This window comes from Eptatretus burgeri, chromosome 6 (genome assembly GCF_056783735.1).
Source record: "Eptatretus burgeri isolate ZD-2024b chromosome 6, Ebu_testis_v1, whole genome shotgun sequence".
Classification (NCBI taxonomy): Eukaryota; Metazoa; Chordata; class Myxini; order Myxiniformes; family Myxinidae; genus Eptatretus; species Eptatretus burgeri.
In genome coordinates this window covers 3,493,867-3,512,741 of record NC_140966.1, presented here as the reverse complement: position 1 = coordinate 3,512,741, position 18,875 = coordinate 3,493,867, and the positions used below count along the sequence as shown (strand labels likewise).

Here is an 18,875-nt window from a genome sequence, read left to right as displayed (position 1 = left end):
AAAAAGAAAACAAAATTTATATTCATAAACCAAGAAACAAGAAATCAAAAGAATAGTCTAACCAAATCCACAAACCAGAAACAAGAAATCAAATCAAATAATCAACTAACTAGAAAGCATCTGAAAATGCAAAGCCTGTCCACTTTGAAATCGGACTTTTTCCGTATGCTAAAAGGTGCCTTTGACCTTTTGACCTAATTCTTAATTTCTCTTATGTCAAATCAAACTTAATTTGTCATAACAAAAAAAGTTATGGCCCGGACAGACACACAGACACACACAGAGAAACAGAAGTGATTGTGAAACCCCGTCTCCCGCTGCGTGGGGTATGGGCTAACGAGAACGAGCAATCAAAGATTGCATACCCTCATCCGGACTTGTTTGTGTGTTTTTATGGTTGACGTATTTTATAGACGTACTCGCATTGTAATTGTACTGTACATAATTTACACTTGTACTCGCATTGTAATTGTACATACTTTATAGAGATACTTGGTTCAAAAAAGATAACGTGTACTGCTGGCTACCACAAAGTGTCATTTATGCCATACGTTAGCACTAACAAACAGACGAACAGACCCAAATACCATACCCTCTCCTCTGGTGAGGGTAATAAACAATAACCAAATCAATGAGAACAGAGTAACGATAATAAAATCAATAGATAAACACAATGCCCCAAGTTATGATCGTTTTCATATTAGACGGTGCATACATTGCGGTAACATCAGAGTGCTGGTATGCTCCGAACCAGGAAGTAAATTTTTTTTTCTCTCTCTTCTCTTCTCTTTTGGTTTTTCCTTGCCACGACATTGCGAAAAGGTAAAATACATTGGCACTAATTGAATAATTGGGTCAGGTCAGGTCAGGTATGGGAGCATGTGCCAGAACAGCGCGTCGCTGCGTCCACTTTCCGCCGGTACTCCAGGGGCCTCCGTCTGGCCATCCCCCAGGCAGATGCCAGGCCCATCCCCATCTCCTTGAGATGATGGTCAACCTGCTGCAACCATGAGGCACGTGGTCGGCCCACTGGCCTCCTCCACTCATGAGACTCCCTCGCTGAGAGAATCTGGTGAGCAGGATCAGCGTCAGGAAAACGAGCCACATGTCCATACAGCCGCAGCTGACGCTCACGGACTATGCAGGTAACAAATCTCATCCGAGTCTCTCTCAGCAACCGCTCGTTGGACACAAAATCCGACCAGCGATAGCCAAGGATTCTCCGAAGAGACCTGGTACCAAAGGAATTAAGTCTCCGTCTCAGATCCTTGGTCAAAGTCCAAGTCTCGCACCCATAGAGCAAGACTGGAAGTACCAAGGACCTGAAGACTCGGACTTTCGTCCTCCCGCACAGGTACCGGCAGCGCCACACCCCATGATCCAGTGAATCCATGACTCCCCAGGCCCGACCCAGACGTCTATTGACCTCCGGCTCACAACCTGCGGAGACATGAATATCACTGCCAAGGTAAGTGAATCTATCCACGACCTCAACATCCTCACCACAAACAGACACAGACAGGACAGCAGCATCCAAGATGTCACCGAAAGCCTGGATCTTTGTTTTGACCCAAGAAATCCGTAATCCCAACGGCTCCGACTCCTCATTCAGGACCTCGAGGGCCCCCAAGAGGATGTCTAAAGTCTCCGCAAAGATGACTGCATCATCTGCAAAATCAAGGTCCGAGATCTTGACATTGCCAAACGATGCACCGCAACTTGATCTCTCCGACATCCTCCCAAAAATCCAGTCCATACAAGTGCTGAAAAGTGTGGGGGCAAGTACACATCCCTGACGAACTCCAGTAACAACTGGAAATAAGTCAGAGGCGGTACCACCACACTTCACAGCACTCTCAGTACCAGAGTAGAGTTCAGACATCAGATCGATCAGTTTCGGTGGCACCCCACGAAGACCAAGAATCCTCCAGAGGACATCCCGATTCACTGAATCGAACACTTTGCAGAGATCAACATAGGCTGCAAGCAGCCCCTGCCGAAACTCTCGTCTGCGTTCAGTGAGGACACGAAGAGCAAGGATACGGTCAATCGTTGACCTCTTTGGTGTAAAGCCTGACTGCTCTGGACGCTGGTGCTCAAGCAGATGGTGGCGAACCCTATCAAGAATTATCCGAGCAAAGACCTTGCCCGGCACTGAGAGCAGCGTCACCCCTCGGTAGTTGTTGCAGTCTTGGCGATCACCCTTCCCTTTCCAGAGAGGGACAACAAGGCCCCTCTTCCAGTCAGTTGGGATGATGCCTGTGTTCCAGGCAGAGCACAAAACTGCATGCAACGACGCGAGTGCAGCATTTCCACCAGCCTTGAGAAGTTCAGCATGGATGCCACAGATCCCTGGAGCTTTGCCCCGTTTCAACTGGTTCACCGCAGCCCGTGTTTCCACAAGCGATGGTGGACCACAGTTGATTCGAGGGTCAGCAACAGGGATTGTAACACCCTTGACGTCCAACTCGACAGCTGGGGGATCAGCCTGGTACAACCGCTCAAAGTAACCGGCCCAGCGGGCCTTCACTTCAGACTCCTCTGTCAAGAGCCTACCACTCTCTGCTCGAACTGCAGTGCTCCGAGGGATGGGCTTGGATGAACGTAATGCGCGAATTCCCCTGTAAGCGGGACGAGAATCACCTGTCCACAGGTGATGCTCTACCCCCTCACAGATTCCTCGCACATAGGCCTCCTTGTCCACCCTCAGTGCACGTACAGTTTTACGCCTCAGCTCCCTGAACAGCTCAGCTCTGCCATTCAGCCTGGCCCTGCGACTCTGGTCAATGGTATCCAGTGTCCCTTGAGAGACAAAATTCTTCTTTGCCCTGCGGTGAACTCCAAGGCATCCACCGGCAACATCAAGGACGGTGGTCTTGAAGGTGCTCCACAACTCTTCAGGACCCCCCAAAGCACCCAGACCCCCCAAGTGTCCACTCAGCCTGTTCGCAAACTCCTCAGCTACTCTCTCATCCCTGAGCTTGGCAACATCCAGCCTAGGCTGGGATGGTACCATTCTCCAGGATTTAAGGTGCAGCTTTAGAGTTGCTACAACAAGCCTGTGGTCAGTATTGAGGAACTGAGCACTCCGGTAGACCCTGCAGTTCTGGATCATCCTCCAACGACCGTCAATGAGGACATGGTCAATCTCCTTTGCCACACCGCCAGCGTTGGAATACCAAGTCCAGCGATAATTGGGTATCAAAACTAAATTGCGAATAATCGTAACTGTGAATAATATGCGAACTTCCGGGCCATGCACGTACGGGCACGCGAGAGCAAAGAAACGGCCTGTGTGGTTGTTGTTTGTTGCTCGCGGTTTGAATTTTTTTTTTTTTATTTACGGGCACGTACTAGTAATAAAATCAATAACAATAACAAGAACAAAAGCAAATAACATTAAGGATAACCAACCAATCAAAAATATTCCAAAAACAAAAAGCCAACAGGCATTAGATTGAAAAAAACAACTCAAAAAAGACTCGACCACCACCCCATGGCACAGAACACTCAACTCTTATTAAACAAAGGGAAGGGAAAAACCTAACCATTGTCCCAACACCCCCTACTTTGCAACCACACCAAAACAAACAAGAAAGAGATACCCTAAACATGTCAAAGGGTCATTTTTTTCCATTGAAATATCAGAATCAACAACCGGCTGCTGACCGCAGACAAAAACATACATGTTGAATATCCAGTTCACCTCTGGAGATAACATGGATAGAATAGATAAATCAAACCAAAGCAAAATGAAGATCAAACAAAAGGAAACTCAACTGCTCAGAACACCTTGAAGGGGCTTGTCCAGGAGTATGACACCACCAGGAAGCCGCTGGTTCCTCAGGCTTCCACCAAGGCTTCCCCACCCAAGATTATGGCCAGACAGGTCCCACAAGCATGCTTGTCAGAACAACCCAGATCTATCCTGGTCCAGGCAGAAAGCAATGTTGGGAACTGCAGCTGCACTTGACAGCCACGCACATCTTTCTGAGAAATTCCCACAAGTGGGACCCCCCCCCCCCATTTCCTTTTGGCCAACTTTACCACTTCTGAGAGGGCTTTACAGCATACCTGACCCATCATTATTGCCAGAACCTCGCCTCACCACCCACAGGCTGTCGCCGAGCTTGTTCCTCCATTGGCAGGATAGAGCTATGCCTCAGATCTGCCCAGGATCCATTATATATTTCCAGTACATTCCTCTGGCTCGTGCTCACCACAGGACAGTCTTGATGATATTGACTATCCTCCAGGCTCACCTCCATTTAAGGCAGGGCACTGGGCATGGACAGAGCCCACAGAACATGAAAACAGTCTCATCTCTTCATCACCAGCCAAGGCATCTGGAGTTCAAGGAGGCCAGCCATGAGTGCGAGCAGACACCTGGCAACGAGACAATCCCAAAGGACATGTCAGACAATTTTGTCGCTTATATATGAAGGTCGAGGACACTGAATCGAAGATTTCAGGTTCCTCTGGTAAAGAAACACCTGGACCAGAAGACACTCATGGGCAGCCTGCAACACGATGTCCTTCTGGTCGTTGATGAGACAAGGAGCCAAAACATTCCCCCAAACATTTTCTGTGGTATGCGCTGCGAGAGGGTGCTCATGAAGGATGTGCACCTCACGGCACTTCTCTCGGCTGCAGGTGGTCTCGGACCTGTGACAACTGGCATCCATTCAGATGGCAGGTCAGCAGGCCCCATGACTGGGTGAACACCTCAAACAGCCCAACATTCCATGGGCATGACTCTGAGAAGGGCCGAGACAGTGTGAAGTGCCGTTCTTCCAGCCGTCTAATGAGTGGCCCAAAGGAAAAGAACAAAAAAAAAAAAAATTCCATGCCAATACTTGACCTTTTTTTTTTTTTTTTGTATACCTTGGTCGAGGCTCGTATGAGAGCTAACACACAACTCACAGCAAGGAGGCATGAGACAAGAGGGGCGGGAGTGGAAGGGACAAAACAGTGGGGAACAGATACATTAGGTGAACTGTGGAAGGGAGAGGGATGGGGATGGGACGGGGAACATGGCGAAGAGAAGATGGACATTTCAGGGACTTTCAGGAAGGAAAGCAGGAGAAATGAAGGAAGTGGGCTTGGGTGGATTATCGGGGGTAGAAAAGATCGAGGATTTGGATGGGGGAAGATAAGAGGTGGTGGTGAACAGCTGTTTTGAAAGCCTGGAGGGAAGAATGGGAAAGAATAGAGTGAGGAAGTTTATTCCAAAGGCGGGAAAAAAGAGGAATGAAAGAGTGAAGATGAGCAGTGATTCGTGATTTTGGTAGTTTTACCAGAAGGGGGTTGTTGGCGGACCTTGAGCACCCTGTGGAAATGTGGTGGGGACAAATCGCAGAGAGAGCAGGGGGGCCAAGGCTGGAGAGGAGTTGGTAGAAGACAGAAAGACCACCGACCAACCTGCGGTGATTGAGTGAGAGGCCCAAAGACTCCGCTTCATTGCGGGAGATGCCGATGATCTTAAATGCCCTGGTTTCGACAGCGTGAAGCCGAGAAAGGTGGGAGGCAGGAGCACCAGCCCAGAGGGGAGAGCAGTACTCCATCAGGCTATGGACAAAAGCTTTGTAAGTGGTCAGGAGCTCAAGAGGGCCGAGGAAGGACTTAGCACAACGGAGGATTCCCAGTCGGCGACTGGCTTTTGAGGCGAGGTTGGAAATGTGACTTTCCCAGGAAAGGTCATGGCAGATAGTGAGACCTAGAAGCTTGAAAGAAAAGACTTCTTCCAGAGGATTGTTGAGAAAGTGGATGGCGGGGTTTTGTAAACGGTCCTTTTGAAGAGACATAGTGAGAGTGTGAGATTTGTCTGGATTGAAAGACATGTTCCACGTGTTGGACCAGTTTGTGATTTTATCCAGATCTGCAGTGAGCGAAGAAGCTGCTGCTTGCCGGTCTGAGGGATGACAGATGGTACGGCAGAGGGTGGAGTCGTCGGCAAAGAGAAATAGAGGATTTTCCAGAGACTCCGAGAGATCATTGATGAAAATCAGAAAAAGAACAGGGCCCAGAACGCTACCTTGAGGAACTCCAGCCTGCACAGGAAGAGGGGATGAAAGAACTCCATTTAGGGCCACACGTTGACTGCGACAGGAGAGGAAGTCTGCGAGCCATGAGTGGAGATGGCCTTGAATACCATGGGAAGAGAGTTTGGTGAGTAGGGCAGGGTGCCAGACTGTGTCAAAAGCACGTGATATGTCCAGCGATACGGCTCGGATTTCCTGTCTGGCATTGAGGACCTCCATCCATTGATGGGAGAGCAGAAGCAGCATATCCAGGGTAGAGTGACCTGGTCTGAAACCAAATTGATGATTGGAAATCAAGCCATTGGAGAAGAGGAAGGATTTCATGTCTGAAGCGATGATGGATTTCATCACCTTGCTGATGATTGGGAGAAGGCTGATTGGTCTGTAGTTACAGGGATCTGTTTTTGCACCTTTTTTATGCAGGGCAGTGATGTTAGCAGATTTCCAAGCAGATGGCAGATGACCTTGGGCAAATGAGAGGGTGAATAGAACAGAGAGAGGGTGAGCAAGAGCAGAAGAGCAGGCTTTGAGGACACGTGGGCTGATGCCGTCTGGACCGGTTGCAGAGTCTGACTCGAGGTTTGAAAGCAAGCTCTCCACCTTGTCAGGAGAAAAGGATACAGAGTCCAGGGACAGTTGGGTGCGACTGGGTAAAGTGGGTAGAGATAGTGATGGGTTTAGGACACAAGATTTAGCTGCAAACACCGAGTTTAGACATTCAGCTTTATCACGTGTGGAATCAGCAGTGCGGCCATTTGAGGTAAGGGGGGGATGGAGGGGGAACATACACCAGAAACAGATTTGATTAAACGCCACCAGGATTTTGAGGAGGGAGAGAGGTTTGAGAGTTCAGACTTGAGATGAGAAAGATGTTGTTTTCTGGCTCTCCTGAGGGGAGATACACACTTGTTCCGAGCTTTGTGGAAAGAACTGAGATTGCCCTCAGTTGGGTTTGCTTTCCATGAGGCAAAGGCAAGTTGTTTCACGACAACTGCCTCGCCACAAGCTTCAGTAAACCAAGGGCGGGAGGAAGGGTAAGACAACTGAACACAAGAGGGGATAAATCTGTGCATGAGGGAGAGCAAGTTTCTTTGAAAGAATTCCCAGGATGAGTTGATGTTTGAGAAAGTAGTGATAGGAGACCAGTCTGTAAGTTTGATGGCTGCTCGGAGACCCTGCCAGTCGGCTTGAGTGAAATGCCAGACTCGACGGCGGTGAGGTGGTTCTCTGATAACAGCCAGAGAGATGTCCACTTTAACAAGGACGTGGTCAGAAGAACCAATTGGAGCAAAGGAAGAGCAGCAGATATTGTCAGGGAAATTTGTCAAAATCAGATCCAGAAGAGATGGAGTACCATTGGTTGAGATCCGGGTCGGGAAGTTGACCGATTGAGTCAGTCCCAATGAGTCGCAGAAAGCTTTTGCTGAGGTGCCATGGCAGGTGAGAGAGGTACCCACACCAAGCCAACTGGCAGGATGACAATTGAAGTCACCACATAAGAGGAAGAGAGAGTTTGGATGAGAAGATAGAAGATGGTCCATGTTTTCGGATAGTGAGGTGTAGATGGAGTCATCACTGTTCGGTGGACGGTACAGTACACATATAAACATGAGGTGGGAGTGGAGGGGAAGCCGAAGCCAGAGGTATTCCTGGGGGTGTGGGGGAGTGAGAGCAGTGCATGGAGAGTGAGGAATAGAGTCTTTGATGAAGAGAGCAACACCTCCACCAGGACGAGGCTCAGGTCTGTCATACCGTAAGAGGGAGTAACCAGGGAGAGATACTTGGGAGTCAGACACGTCTTGGGAGAGGAAAGTTTCTGTTAGGCAGATAATGTCTGGTTTGTCAGTGGCAACCTGTATGGAAAGATCTGAAAGGTTTGAGCGAAGGCCCCGGATATTTGAGGTCCACACTTTTAATGAAGAGGAAGGGGAGGAGGCTTTGGGTGCAGGAGGTGGAGGGGGAGGGGAGGGTAGGACAAGGGACGAGGGGGCAGGTAAGGAGGGTTGCAGAAGGAGTGTGGGGTATTGCAGACCAGGGAGGGGAGGGGGCCGAATGAGGAGGAGAAAAGGCTCTGTGGTGCTGGGGGAGAGGGGGGACAAGAGACAAGGAAGAAGGCAGTTGAGCATTTGAGGTGGTGGAGTGAAGAGATGGTGGTGTGCGGGCAGTGGAGGGAGGCAGGTTGGTGGATGAGAGGGGGGGCAACTTTGAGAAGGACGACTGAGGGGGATGAAAGGTGCGAGAACGGTGAGGGGGGCCTTTTTGAGAGAGGTGGGGGGGAGGCTTGGAGGGAGAAGAGTGGGATGGTTGCTTTGAGAGTGAGAGTGAGAGTGAGGGGGTGAGGGGGTGAGTTGGCACTGAAGTTGGAAAAAAAGAATGGTTGATGGAAAGCGAGCATCCATGGAAAACTGTGGTTTTAAAAAGTTTTAGGTCAGAGATGCGATTTAACACAATTCTTGATGGATGCAATGAAGGCGAATTCAGAGCATGGAGAGAAGAAGCGCTGTAATAGTTGGATTTTTTAGGCAAGGAATGAAGGAGAGGTCGAAATGAGAGCAGTCTGGTAAAATAGCAGAAGAGTAGTGCATTGTGAAACAGTAAAGAGTACCACATGTGTGAGAGAGGAAGATGAAGCATTATAAGATCGTTTTTGTTGTTAAAATTTTTTGTTGTTTTTGTTGTTGACCTGGGTTTTCCAACACAATTAACGAAATAAGAGTAAATGCAAACATGGAGATAATACAAACACAGGACTGTGGACACCCTTCCCACCCAAGTACCGACTAATTTTAACTACACCTGCACTCCAACGCTCTGCTGGGGTATGACAGAAGAAGATGAAAAACAGCTTCTCCAAAGGTTGTCCCACTGCAGGAGGAACTGGGGAAACCCGAGCCAAATACAATAATTTACCAACCAAAATATTCTTGATCATGAAATTACCCCTGTCCATGGTAAGGCGACGAAGATGCCAAGAAGCGATTTTCAGCTCGATATCCCTGCTGATGTTCAGACAGTTCACAACGATTATGCCACTGGGGTCAAAACACACCTCTAGGAGCTTCAAAGCATCCCTTTGCTTTGACCTCACTCTTCCACAGGTTAACCTTTGAAGAGGAGGCAAACCCAAATCACTCAAAATGACCCACCAGCCTGTACATAGAAACAGCATTGGTGACAGACACTGACTCATCATCCATGTACAGGCTCACCTTTAGGTCCTCCCCATGGGTTCCAGGTACCCAGATCCCAGGGAAGGACGGTGCATAGACAAAGGGTTCTGTACAAAGGACAAAATAGGACAGTTGACATCGGGCAGCCCTGCCTAACTCCAGAAGTGACTGGGAAAGCTCTCGGCAGGTGTCCATTGACCAAAACACCAGCTTCAATGTCCCCACACATGAGGCCAACCCAAAGCAACAAGTTTGGCCTGGAGTCAAAATGGTCCAAAACAGCCATCATATACTTGAGACACCTTGTTACAAACTTTCTCCCTGTCCAAACTAAGGTTGCTCAGTGGGAAGCCTCTTTCCTCCGCAAACTGGATCGCATCTTGAACCATGCTTAGGCTGTCTGACATTTTGTGATACAGAACAGCACAATCTGGTAAACTTGCAAAATTTTTCCTGAAACACCATGCAGCTACCTAGCCAACACCTTGGTTCGTATTTTGGAGCCAACATTAAGCACAATGATTGGGCACCAGTTGGACAAGTCCTTCTGGTCACCCTTTTTGTGTATGATGGTCACCACACAATGGCACATGGAATCCGAAAGTCTGGGAGAGGCCACTATCTTCCTCACTACCTACAGATAATCTTCTCCAATGACAGCGATAAAACTTCATGAAGAAGCCATCGTCAGCCGGAGTTTTATTTGTGGGCAGAACCTGAACAGTGGATGACAATTTCTCCAGGCTCACCGGTTTCTCTAAATGCTCCCGCTGTTCGGGGCTCAATCAGTTATTCACATGGCCGAGGAAACTGGCCATCTGAGAGGGATCCACCGGAATATTTCCAATGAGCCTGGAGTAATAGTCCTCCATAGTTTCAGTAATCTGGCCAAGGTCAGAAACGAGGCCTCCCTCCACCTTTACCTGAGGCAAAAGGCCTTTTTGCCTGACACATCTTTGGGAAAAAAAACATAAGGTACACTTTTCATACTCCGCCAACACCTGCACCCTGCTCTGAAAGATGACAGTCTTAGCCTTGGTTGTGAGGAGGCCAAATATCCTGTCATTAACACAGTGGATCTATTCAGACACATCAGTCATTCCAATGAGTATCTTTTGCAAGCATTGGAGGTAAGCTTGCATGCGCCTCAAACACTCATTTAACTCCATGGCCCTCATTTGCCCGGCTGTACAGAAAAACACCGCAATTACGTTTCACCTCTTCCCACCAGGCGACTGAGGAAGGGAAGAGGAAGTGAACCATTTTCCAAACCCTATATTTCCAAATCCTATACTTCCAATCGTAGGACCGCAATAAACTGCCATCCTGCAAAAAGTGACAGTTGAGCTTCGAGAGTCCAAAGCACTGTGTGTGCACCCCATCTATTGCTACATCCAAAGACAAATTACAGTTATCAGAAAAGGCCACCGCCTGAAGTACCAGGTTCGAGGTGGCAAAATTTGGTGACAAAAATTAATAATCAACTCTACTCAGCCAGGTGTCAGCCACATTGGTCCAGGTGAACTTACTCATTTGCACACCCATGTTTTCTCAAGTTGAAATCTTGAATCAACTTTTTAAGGGCCTGTGCTGAGTATTTCATCCACAAACTTGGAACATCAGTTGCAAACAGCTGGAATGAAAAATTTTCTTTCTGCTAGTCACCATGCCTATTCAGGCTCATCCTTCACCTTTCTCTTCTTTTACTTTTTTAGTCCATTTCCTTCCTCATTCCTCAATTTTCCACTTCCTCTTCTCTCCTCTGTCGTTCCCCTTCTCCCCTCCCCCATCCACTGCACTTCGCTTTCCCCACTCCCTTTCCGTCTCCCCCTCCACCCCCTACTCTCTCTCTCTCTCTCTCTCTCTCTCTCTCTCTCTCTCTCTCTCTCTCTCCCTTTGCTCTCTTTCTTTGTCTTCTCATTCTATCTTCCCCCACCTCCTTATTCTTCTTCTTCTTCTTCTTCTTCTTCTTCTTCTTCTTCTTCTTCTTCTTCTTCTTCTTCTTCTTTTTCCTCCTCCTCTCCTCCTCTGCACCATGCAACTCATGACATTTCACTATGATCGATATGTCGCACATGACATGCACACCTCGGCCAAATCGATGTTCCCCATCCTCAGCACATCGGTGATGACGTCATTTGCGGAAGAGTTGTTTTATCAACCCCACCCGACAAATTCTTCCAATGGTTTAACACTCCTGGTTAAACTTCCGAAATCCAAACTGACTGCACACCTCTACATTTTTGTTTTTCGCTTCTCCCATCTCTGCAACCATATTTTCAGAGACTGTTCTATTCAATTCTTGTTTCCATGACTTCATGTTGGCGGTGCACTGCCATCTCATGTCATTCCATATCCTTACCCATAGTCTTTTGTTCACCCATTATTCCCAGCCCTCTTACTTGCATGTTATTATGTCCCCTTTCCCCTCTTCTCTCACTCTTCTTGTTCGTTCATTCCTTTGCTTGTTGTGTTTACTTCGTGCCACACTGTGCCGCTGTCATTTTTTACCCTCCATCACTTTTCTCTTCCATGAGCCTTGATCATATGAAAAGATAATCTATAATTTTTATTGTTGCTTTATTCTACTTTTTACAACTCATGGTGTTTAGTTTCTCACTCAATGGTCACCTTTTGTGCATCATATTGTTCATTTACAATTACTAGTCACTGACTTTGACACCAATACAAATATTTATTATGGATCCGAGACATCAACAAGGTACATATGTCGAACAAACAGTTTCAAATGGAGCACCTCCCTGAAATTAGAGCCATTAAATCGCATCAGATATGGCAATGAGTATGAATTGTTGCCCGCAGATTTCCGGCTTGATGACAGAAGACACCATTTGCATTTTTGCCACTTACATTCCTACCCTGTTGAGAATCCAGTGCGGACACGGGCAGCCTGCTCGTCATGTAAAATAACTCCAACAAACCATCATTATAATGATAGTATTTAAATGTTGAGAACAATGCTGAGCACAAGTATTTACGTCATTTGAATGCCCTGAATAATAGGGTTTTAGAGACAACATCAGAGAGTGGTCTACGATTGGCAAAATGGAATTATCATCGATGCGATTGATTCACACTTTGGATGATGATAAATATTTGGAGGAGACATGAAAACAACAATGCAATTGTGTATCCTGAAGTATTTATCTGAAAATAGAATATTATGATCATTTAATTTATGTTCAGGAGCAAAATGATATTGATGATACCATGCAGGAGACCTAACAGCACTCTATCCAACAGCCTTGCTGGAGGACGAACCAACTCATCTGCCGATCGGAGTGGCCATTTGTGACCTTGTCAAGGTTTACAATGAAGGGCATAAACTGGCAGTCAATGGGCTGACTCTTAACTTCTATCAAGGCCAAATCACCTCTTTTCTGGGACACAACGGTGCTGGGAAAACCACAACGATGTAGGAACGGCATGACAAATGCAATCTCCTTACTTTGTTTGAATTCATGGTCATGAAACAGAGCATCAAAATGTATCCAATTGGTAAATGGTTATACAAAAGTACTTTAAACTGTTTGTAATCCATGTCATAATTGTTTAAACCACCATACATACCCCTGGGGTGTTCAAAAGGTTCTTCAAAGCAATTCTCACCAAAATCGAAAATGCACAAAAAAACATATAAGGAGGTTAATACAGAAAATAAAAATATTTTTTCCCAAGTTTTCTTCTGACTTTTCACAAAGCGGCTCGCCAGACCTGCAGTTCGAGTGGAGTGGATTTGGGCAGAAATTTGGAACTTAGCTTGGGTGCTGGAAATATCTCGCCTACTTTTTGCAAATGATACCTTATATGATATTTAATGTCCTCTAGCTAAGGCTAGTAGTTAGGACACCCTGCTTAATGTCCATCTGAGTGAGGACACATTTTGTGACAACGACCTGTCTGGAAAGCATCACAGACAGTTTATCATTGGGTCAAGAATCAAACCCAAACTCAACATCTCAAAAAGGAAGTGTGCGACAATAGATATTTTCTTAACAATTTATATCTGATTATGAATTGAAAAAACAAAAATAAAAACGTTGACCTGTCTTGCATTTTCGTGAATATCTCATTCATAAAACTTTTTGAACGGCCCTCATGTAGAAGCTAACTTTTTGTGATTGTTCGGTAAGTTTGTGTTCTTATATAGCATTGAATAGTTCTGATACAACGTTATTATCTTGAAGAGTGATGGTTGCTTGGAGTATGCAAAGGTTTTGGGTTGATTGATGTTTCGAAACTTTAATTCAGGTTCACAATAACTTTGTCTTGCTTTTGAAAGGATTCTTTCACTGCAATAACCTCATTTTCAGTGGAAACTTGCTTTCTCTGTTATTGATTCTTTAGCTTTGGTAACACTTTTAATTCACCAAGATCTACACATTTCAGTATGGAAAAGGGGTAGGGAGTTAGCAATTGATATCATAAATATTGAATGGTACCCAGTGCGGTTCTGGCCAGAGCAATAGGATAGAATTGACAATTCTGGACCACTTGACATTTTTGACCCCCCCTTGGATAACCTAATCATTCAGTATATCCTTTGTAACTACATAACCATACAATCATTTCATTACTTATTCAAATAGCTATAAAAATACCACCAAACAATAAATGCTAAATAGCCTGCTTAGTCTTTAAGACTATTTAATTGAAAACAGTCTTCTCTGTGCCTTGATCCCAACAGTTAGAGGTCGGTCACTCGGATCAGCATTCTCCATTCCCCTCGATCCTCCTCTTTTGTAGAACTTTTGAACACCATACGTATATCACAAAAACCTTACTTGCATGACTCTTAGGCCTAAGTCACATTTGCTCTACGGCTAGGATACGGCGGCCATACCCCCCCTGAATTGACAGAAACGTGCGGCGGCCGCCGAGTTTCTGAGGTAGCCTCAGGGTGGTCCTACGCTGTATGGCTATCTTTTACAGGCCGTAGGGGTCGCCGTGGAATTATAGCGCGGAGTTATAACTTTTTTCATTTCATTTCTACATTGGCCGTAGCAATTTGACAAGCCAAGCTGTGACGTAGATGTGTTCCACATCGACCGTATGTAGGGCATGCGGTGGGCTTGCATTATTCGTGCGGCTGCTGTAGGCTCTTATCAATGAAAAATGAATTTTACCAACCCCCAAAAAATTACGGTGGCCGCACTATTTCCACAGTCGCCGTAGTGTAGTCCTAAGGCGTCCCTGGGTTCAACGTACGGTGGCCTTGCGGTCTGTGTGACTACCTGCGGGCAACACAGGGTCGATGCACGGTTCCCTTACGCCCGCCGTGCGTTCTACGCACGGCCTCCGTGGCAGTCTGCGTCGACCGTGCGTCCACCGTGCGCTACCGCTAGAGATCGGAGTATAGGTGTTTGCCTCTACAGTGGTGCCCCTAGAATCCCAATTTAATTCGTCCCAGGAGGCTGTTCGGATTGCAAAAAGTTCGGATTCCAAAACTATTTTCCCAATAGGAAATAATGGAAGTGAATTATTCCGTTCCTGGACCCCAAGAAAACCCACTTTCAAGACACTTTCAACTGAAATTACCCATGTTTAAGGTAAAATAAGATGAGTAAATGACCTTCGGTGGCGGTGTGTTGTATGTAAACTGTTACAATCACCACATCCAAAGGTCCACACAGGCTCGTGCTCCGGCCTGGGTTAAGATCGCTTGCGCACTCTGCGAGAGCGCTGCCTCCAGGGCAGCTCATCAAACATAATGCCCCCATAACCACAATCACTTTCATCAAACTCATCGGGCTGACGTAATCATGGATATTCCAAATTACAACCGGTTTTTCTGTGAAATTAAATCCTTGCCCGACAGTCCGTCACACCATGTGATCGTATTGCTTTTATGTTATTAATTAAAACACAAGATAATTAAAAAAAAAAACAGCACAAATCAAGGTGAAAACATGAGGTAAAGTAGCAATCGACACACGAGAGATGCTTTCACGAATACTTCCACCAACGAACTGAATGAACAAAGCGCGAAGATGCGGGTCGAACAGGCGGGGGAGACGCACGTGAACAAACATGAACGCCACGTTGTGTTCGGTTTTTGAAAATGCGTTCGGTTTTTAGGGCAAAATTTTCTCTAAAAAATTGTTCGGATTCCAATTTTTTCAAACAATGGGGCGTTCGGATTCTGGGGGCACCACGGTACTCCGAACTGGTATATTCAGTTAGATATATTATAGTTATAGTATATTCAGTTATATATACTGGTATATTCCGAACTGTTATATTTTTATTTCAGTAAAAAAAGAACTGGTATATATACCCACTCGTTACCGTCCGTCTGTCCGCACGTTCACCATAGGGCCCCCCTGCGGTCGCCTTGCGGGCACCTTGAGACTACCTTGCGTCTGCCTTGAAAATTCTATGGCCACCGCAGGGATGCCCTAAGGTCACCGTGCGACATCAAATTAAAGACCGTACGGCACACCCACTTTTTCGGTCTCCACAATTTCTAAATATGCCATGTGGCTACCCGAAAAATAACATATGTGACTGCTACATTGTGTGACCGTGGAAATACTGCGGCCGCCCTATAATTGCTAGTGGCTGTAGATTTTGTAGACCCTACGGCCGCCGTGCCAAATGTGACTTAGGCCTAAAGAAGGTGTTCTCCAGCATTGGAAACACACCTGTCCCATCGGTATGGAAGCTTTTATGTGTGCATTCAGTGTGGAATTGTTTATGATGTGTGCATAGCTATTTTTGCAGGACATCATTGCATCATTGTTTAGATCTTTTTTTGTTGAAGATTATTGTCTCGGAAGTGCTCTTTGACAAAGACGTCCTTTACAGAAAATCATGTCCAGCCAATCCTTTCTAAATTTCAACAGGCTTGATGGATTTGTTGACAAGAAATTTCAAAATTATTCACTCCTCCACCTTCTTTGTTATCTGGTTGCCTCAATGTTTGCTTGGATATAGTACATTAAAGGACTAATCACTTTTATTGTGAGTTTTAAGTCCCAACACTTGAAAGACAAATTCCCTCAAACATTGTTATTTTTCAAATTCATTGAGAAAACATATATCACTCGATCTTGACTTTTAAGAATGGTAAAATTGGAACCACATCACACTGTCAGGCTTCACACAACATTGATGAAAAATTAAACTAAATTATTAAAAGAAAACATCAAGAGATTGATATCGCTGTCCTTCCCATCTTGCCACTAGGTCAATCCTAACAGGCCTGTTTCCTCCTACGTCTGGCACAGCATATGTGCAAGGTCGAGATATCCGAACTGAAACGAACAAAGTTCGGAAAGGCCTGGGCATGTGTCCACAGCACAACATACTTTTCAATGGGTAAGTTGTAAGTACCTGTTTTGTGGTATTGTTGCACACCATTATCGGTCCTTTCTCAGCCTGATAAAAAGCATCTTGTTCGTGGCATTCATTACATCGCAATGAATAGTCCATTTGATGCTTGTGTGAGATACCACAATGAATGACATCACATACAAACATAGATAGACATAGATGAGATACAATTGCCTTGTTCACATTGCAAAGTATTCATTACTGAGTGGCGTAACTATACAGACCAGAGCTTACCGTTTCTACTTTCCAATGGGATAACAATGAATGTCAATGCATAACAATATATACACATATTGAGCCATTGCAGGCCACTTCCCAAGGGTCATGTGGTTCATCGTCATAGTGGCTGGATTTTAATGCTATCAAATAATTCTTATTCTTGTACATAATTTGTTTGTTTGCATATCCCAGCTTTCATATTTCATAGTCACATTGCTTCACAGGACATTCACTCCTTTGGATAACAGCTACGCTGAAATGTGATTGAACACTTTTTCATTCCCTAAACTTGACGCGAGTCACCTGCCCAAAGTGGCAACAATGTTTAAATCTCAAAAGAATGCCAACATGGGGAAATTGTTGCATCTCCAATTATCTCCTTTGTCATAACAAAAGGCTGGGAGCATGATGACAGGTGGCTAGGAATGTGATAACATTGCTGTTTGAATGAATGGTTCCACTCAAGGGGGTAAGAGGGGATTGTGTCCCATTAGGGACACTTAGATGTGGCAGGATGGCCTTGAGATACACATACTTGCCTCTAATTTGTCTAGCCGAGGTTTGAATCTCAGCCCAGCTACAAACTGTCATCCATGTGTTTCACAGGTAGGGTGATTCCATCCCTCAGATGGACGTTAAGGCCGAAGTCACATTTGCTCTACGGCTAGGATACGGCGGCCGTACCCCCCTGAATTGACAGAAACGTGTGGCGGCCGCAGAGTTTCTGAGGTGGCCTCAGGGTGGCCCTACGCCATATGGCTCTTTTACAGGCCATAGGGGTTGCCGTGGAATTATAGCGCAGAGTTATAACTTTTTTTCATTTCTACATTAGCCGTAGCAATTCGACAAGCCAAGCTGTGACGTAGATGTGTTCCACGTCGACCGTACGTAGGGCGTACGGTGGGCTTGCGTTATTCGTGCGGCTGCCGTAGGCTCTTGTCAATGAAAAATGAATGTTGCCAACCCCCAAAAAATTACGGTGGCTGCACTATTTCTCGGGTCGCCGTACGGTGGCCTTGCGGTCTGTGTGACTACCTGCGGGCAACGCAGGGTCGACGCACGGTTCCCTTATGCCCGCCGTGCGTCTGACGTACGGCCTCCGTGGCAGTCTGCGTCGACCGTGCGTCCACCGTGCGCTACTGTAGAGATCGGAGTATAGGTGTTTGCCTCGGAGTATAGGCCCACACAGGCTTATGCTCCGGCCTGGGTTCCGATCGCTCGCGCACTCTGCGAGAACGCTGCCCCCAGGGCAGCTCATCAAACATGATTCCCCCAGAACCACAATCACTTTCATCAAACGCATCGGGCTGAGGTAGTCATGGATATTCCAAGTTACAACCGACTTTTCTGTGAAATTAAATGCTTACCCGACAGTCCGTCACACCACGTGATTGGATTACTTTTTTGTTATTAATTAAAACACAAGATGAGTAAAAAAAAAAAACAGCACAAATCAAGGTGAAAACTCTTGGTAAAGTAGCGATCGACACACGAGAGATGCTTTCACGAGTACTTCCACCGACGAACTGAATGAACAAAGCGTGAAGATGCGGGTCGAACAGGCGGAGGAGACGCACGTGAACAAACATGAACGCCACATTGTGTTCGGTTTTTGAAAATGTGTTCGGTTTTTGAAAATGTGTTCGGTTTTTAGGGCAAAATTTTCTCGAAAAAATTGTTCAGATTCCAATTTGTTCAAACAATGGGGCATTCGGATTCTGCTGGCACCACGGTACTCTGAACTGTTATATTCAGTTATATATATATATATATATATATTATAGTTATAGTATATTCAGTTATATATATTATAGTTAGAGTATATTCAGTTATATATACTGGTATATTCCGAACTGTTATATTTTTATTTCAGTAAAAAAAGAACTGGTATATATACCCACTCGTTACTGTCTGTCTGGCCGCACATTCACCTTAGGGCCCTCCTGCGGTCGCCTTGCGGGCACCTTGAGGCTACCTTGCGTCTGCCTTCAAAATTATATGGCTGCCGTAGGGACGCCCTAAGGTCACCGTGCGACATCAAATCAAAGACCGTACGGCACCCCCAAGTTTTCGGTCTCCACAATTTCTA

The 18,875-nt window shown here is 45.9% G+C and overlaps 1 protein-coding gene across 1 annotated transcript in view; it reads left to right on the top strand.

Annotated features, from left to right (window-relative positions):
• The window catches only part of LOC147024132 (phospholipid-transporting ATPase ABCA1-like), a 315,313-nt gene that overhangs the window by 122,118 nt on the left and 174,320 nt on the right, over positions 1–18,875 (top strand). Inside the window, exons 19-20 of the mRNA XM_085883724.1 lie at positions 12,476–12,647; positions 16,421–16,552. Of these exons, the coding sequence (XP_085739850.1) occupies positions 12,476–12,647; positions 16,421–16,552 (304 nt within the window). The remainder of the gene's footprint in view (positions 1–12,475; positions 12,648–16,420; positions 16,553–18,875) is intronic.